This window comes from Pararge aegeria, chromosome Z, assembly GCF_905163445.1.
Source record: "Pararge aegeria chromosome Z, ilParAegt1.1, whole genome shotgun sequence".
NCBI lineage: Eukaryota > Metazoa > Arthropoda > Insecta > Lepidoptera > Nymphalidae > Pararge > Pararge aegeria.
In genome coordinates, this window is record NC_053208.1 from 7,959,845 (window position 1) to 7,964,875 (window position 5,031).

The 5,031-nt window shown below is 37.2% G+C and overlaps 1 protein-coding gene across 1 annotated transcript; it reads right to left on the minus strand.

The window, feature by feature from the left end:
• Positions 1 to 1,198: 1,198 nt before the first annotated feature.
• On the minus strand, positions 1,199 to 4,081 carry LOC120636455 (uncharacterized protein DDB_G0283357-like; the record flags this gene model as incomplete). Its single annotated transcript, XM_039907935.1, is given in 1 exon segment — positions 1,199 to 4,081. A coding segment is annotated over 1 exon segment (2,874 nt), but the record flags the coding sequence as incomplete, so codon positions are not given.
• Between the last annotated feature and the right edge of the window lie 950 nt (positions 4,082 to 5,031).

Below are 5,031 nucleotides of genomic sequence, written 5' to 3' on the forward strand. Positions count from 1 at the left end.
AAAAATTGGCGATAGATAGGTTTAATTTTTATACAACCATGTATTTTAAATGGTAATGCAGGATTTTTTTTATATATACAATCACATGTTGGACCTAAGAGTAAAAACACTTTGTTAAAATTTCACAACCTTATATTTCATATCACGTACCCTTAAAGGAATAGCTATTTCCATTCTGCACTAGTATTTTATATTTATTTTATACCCACATTTAGGGCATAAGAACAGTCCTTGTAAATGTAACTCTTTATTCTTGCAGATGTTTATTAGGTTTCAAAATCAGGTTCGACAGTGACACTGACAGTTAGATAGGGTATCTCTTAGTTAACTTGTATGCCAGTTAAGCTAAGACTCAATTCAATTATTATAAGTTAATTTAAAGCGTTTATAATATTTCGCCTGAACAAAAATTCAAAGCAATGTATCTTTGCAACTTATAAAAAAACTAATAATTTTGTTCAATAAAACATAAAAATAGGTTTGCATATAAATATTATGTTATGGACCAGTCTATCTAACTTCTAGGCAACATAGAACGCGTGTTTATTTTGCACAATTTAAAGTTTTTCCTTATTTTGTCCGGGCTTCACAGCATTTATGGTCAGAGTAGCTTTAACGCATTACCATTAAATTAGCCATTCGGAACTCGATATTCTGACTTATGATGCCAGTGGAAGCGCACGCGATAAATCAAGATAAGGTCGGTCAGCTATGCGGATGGGCAGCCCATTAAAATGCCAGTAATATGCCAACTTCAATTGCAATCAAATAGTTCTGATACCAAATAATTTAAACCACTGACGTCGTACCTGCGTAGAAGCCCCAGTTACGCCAATGAAGAAAATCGCACTGCGTCATTCTTTAAAACGTGTGCAACCGTTCTCGATTTTAAATGTTCTAGTAGGTAACTGTTATAGTTATTAAAATAATATTGATGGCCGTACTGTTGCTTGCGGTAGTGTTTTGTGAAAACACGCAGAAAACTCGTATAAGTTCTTAGAATTATCAGTATAGTAAGCGTTGTGATAAGAATAGTTACTTCTAGGTTTCTTCGTGGACTTTTTGGCGGAGGATCTTCGTAAAAAACAAGTGGTCGTAAAATAAAACAGAAAGAGGTTTATGTTTGGATGCATTTATTTTCTATCCAGTGTTAAAATTAAGGCGATAATTTTGCCTGAACTAAAGGCAATACATACTTTAAAAGCTACTATACTTTAAATGTGGGTGTTCCATAAGTTTCGTGGGGAACACCCTGACTAGTGGAAACGAGAGTTGTTTCAAAAGTAGATTCAGAATTTGAGTTACCTGAATCTAAGGCACCTGAACCGAATTTGTTAGAACCCGCACCAACATTAGTGGAGCTGGAACCGAAAGTTGTGCCAGAACTAAAGCTATTTGAACCAGAGCTGGAGCTACCAGTAGTTTGACTGCTTCCGGTACCGCTAGAAAAGCCAGAATTTGGTAAGCCAACACCCGAAGTACTGAAACCTGTGGTACTTGGCTTATTTACTAAGTTGCTACCACTTATAATAGTTGATGTTGGCTTATAGGTGCTGCTAGAATATAAGCCGCTACCAGCGTTTGAACCCAAAGAGCTAGAACCTAACCCGCTACCAGACGAAAAACTGCTTCCTTTGCTTTCAAATCCAGATGATAAGCTACTACCAGATCCAAATTGAGAAGAGCTTGGACTAATAATACTGCTAGGCTTGGACACATAAACGTCACTAGTCGTGGCCTTGTTAAAGGAAGAACCACTGCTTCCTGAGGATACTGTGTTGCCATATCTAGAACTAGATCCAAAACCACTGGATCCACTGCCGAAATTGTTGGAAGAGCTTAAGGTGTTGGGCACAGAACCAAAGGTAGAGCTTACAGTTGTAGTAGGAAAGCTACCAGAACTTAATACAGTGTTACCAATAGGCTTAGAACCAGAGCTACCAGACGTTACGCTGCTACTAAATAATTGAGAGTTAGAAGAAGATAATCCAGAACCTAAAGTAGAACTACCAGTATTATAGGTAGGAGTACTAGAGCCTGAACCAAAACTGGTACCAGTTACTAGTCTATTACCAGAACTAAAAGTATTAGGTACTGTAGATAGTAAGGTGCCGGTTGGTTTAGTAATTGAAGCACCGGTGTTAGATCCAGAGCTACTTCCGGATGAATACACGCCGCTGGAACCAGAGCTTGATACAAAGCTAGGTTTTGAACCTAAACTACTGCCCGAGACTGTACCGAAAGAAACACTGGGCTTTGTGTTAAGTGTGTTACCGGTAGTGTAACTATTACTAGATGATAAGGTGCTACTAGGCTTTGCAAACGAGCTACCTGTCGTCAAAGAGCTACTGCTGTCTATGCTACCTGAATTAACGCTATCTTCAGATGTTGATCCAAAGCGATTGTCAAACACTGAAGTAAATTTAGTAGGTGACAATATGCTGCTAGGAGTGGTTGAAGATATTCCACCTAGTGAAGTTCCAAAAGAGTTGCCGATGTTTGAACTGCTACCAAAAACAGATCCAGCAGTTAGACCAGAATTTTTGATAGGGTTGCCATTAACCGAAGAAGCTAATGAACTGCCGGTCTTATAACCCGAACCGAAAGATCCTGGAACACCACCAGAAACACCTGAGAAAGAAGCTGATATTCCTCCTTTGTTGTAATCGCTAACAATATTGTCAATTAGATATTGAGAATCTTGTTTATCATTGTATTTGATGAAGAAAACATCAGGTTTCGTTGGTGCTTTGGGTTCCAGTTTAGGAAGTACAACATTCTTTGCATCTTCTGGTTTCTTGACGAGAACATATACAATCGTCTTTTCTTCATTTTGCTGTGAAACTGGAATGACCTGAGGCACAGAAGGTTGCTGAGTCGGGGCTTTGATAAAGATGATCTTATAGTGTTTTTGCGGTGGCGGTAGAATTATCTGTGGTCGTGGTTTAGGAGGCTCGACATCTTCTGGCGCGGCATGTACATAATAGTGTTTAAATACTTGGGCTGGTTGTTGTTGTATTTGATTGTAGTACTCTTGGTAATTCTGGACAGCACCGTTTTGATACTGATTTGATGAAATGAATTGGTTAGCAGCACTAGCAGATTGGTAGTAATTTCCTATATTATCTAAGCCACTAGTATCCAACGTAGTCTGATATGTTCCTTGGTTTTGTCCAAAACTAGACCCTGGATACACACCTTGTTGATTTTGTACATTATAATTCAATCCACTTCCAACTGTGTTGTAGTTTGAATTGGATCCAAAACTGGATGGTTGCTGGACATAATAATTTGAATTTGACCCTGTTGAACCAGCGGTGTTGTAATTTGAACCAGAACCAGTTCCACTACCAGATACGCCAAATCCAGATCCAACTCCTCCGTTAGAACCAAAAGTGTTGTAGTTAGAATTAGAACCTGTAGATCCAGTTACATATTTAGTGCTTAAAACTGATGGGCTGACTACGTTATAACCAGAGCCAGAACCTACACCGAATTTTGATGATAAGCCGCTTGAGCTAAATCCATTATTATAATACCCATTATTGCCACCTAAACTTTGTCCGGTGAACACAGGTGATACAATTGAAGTTTGTCCTAGTCCAGATGTCGAGCTTTGTTCAAAAGTGTTGGTGACTTGCTGAGAACCTTGACCAAAAGATGAAGCAGGTAGGCTTGCTCCTCCAAAAGATCCAATAGAGCCGCTTGATCCTAGTCCAAATGACGTAGAACCTAGTCCTTGTCCAACAGATCCAGAAGATCCACCAGAGCTCTGACCAAATGAGCTAGCAACTCCTTTAGAGCTTTGACTGTAGATCGTGGAGGGTATACTTGATTGTTGACGGAATACAGTCGAGCCTTGTCCGAAGTTTGCAGTAGAACTTTGTCCTAGATTTCCAGTATTTAAATTTGAGCCGCCGCCGAAGGATGATAGAGTTGGGTTTGAGCCCGCTGAGTAGAGTTTGTTATAATTGTTGACTTGAGAAGATGAAGCACTGAAGCGATTTACCGGTGGTTGGTATTGGTAGCCAAGACCAACATCCGCCACCGCTACGCCCACCGTGAGCGCCAACACCTAGAAATAAACAACAATATAAATTATTATGGTAATTTATTTATGTACAACTAACTAAAAACGTCAGATATTGTGAATAGGTTATTCGCGAAATGATCCAATGGTCTGGAGGTAGCACCCATTTGTTATTATTGCATGTGTGAGTAACCCTTTTATGAAAATCAGCGGCTGTACTAGGAACACATCAGTAAGTACCTAAAACGTAGTTTCTCTTAGACTGCATTTCTGTGTTACGGTCTGAGTCCCGTGGTTGAAAAAAAAAATTTATCAAAAAAATTCTCATTAAATCTGAGTAAGAAATTATGAAGGTATTTAATATATTAACAGAATGGTATGATACATATTGAGAGTAGAAATATTTAGTTTATCTTTTTAAAAGTGTATACAATAAGGCCATTGGGACTATTTACTTTTATGTCATAGCTAGGTATTTGTAGTATAAAATTAAAAGAACCATGATAAATTATAAAACGCATGTACTTATGTACACGCGTTAGAAGTTATACTTCTTTGGCGTAACAAGATAAAAATCTTTTCCAAAATATCATTCGCCTTATTTTACGTTTATAGGAAAAACGACACTTATATATTAAAAAAAGTATTTAATACATTGAAAGTTCTATTAAAACACATTATCAAGTTACATAATGTTTATTTAAATATCACAAAAAAAAAATCTGCATTATTAAAGAAATGTTCAAAATAAACATAATTAAATTTGGAATACAACTAAGTTTCACTAAACATTAAAATTTGAGATTTTTGTAAAATTTGATTAATTAAATCACTTGAATGAGCCCGCAGACTTTGACAATTGAAAGTGTACACTGTCAAATCTTATATCTAACTTCAGGATGTTTTTAGTGAAAAAAATATCTCATCATTTTTCCCTAACGCGCCAAAAGAAGTATAACTTAAAAAGTTTCCGATAACCATTTAGGAGGATTTAAAACATG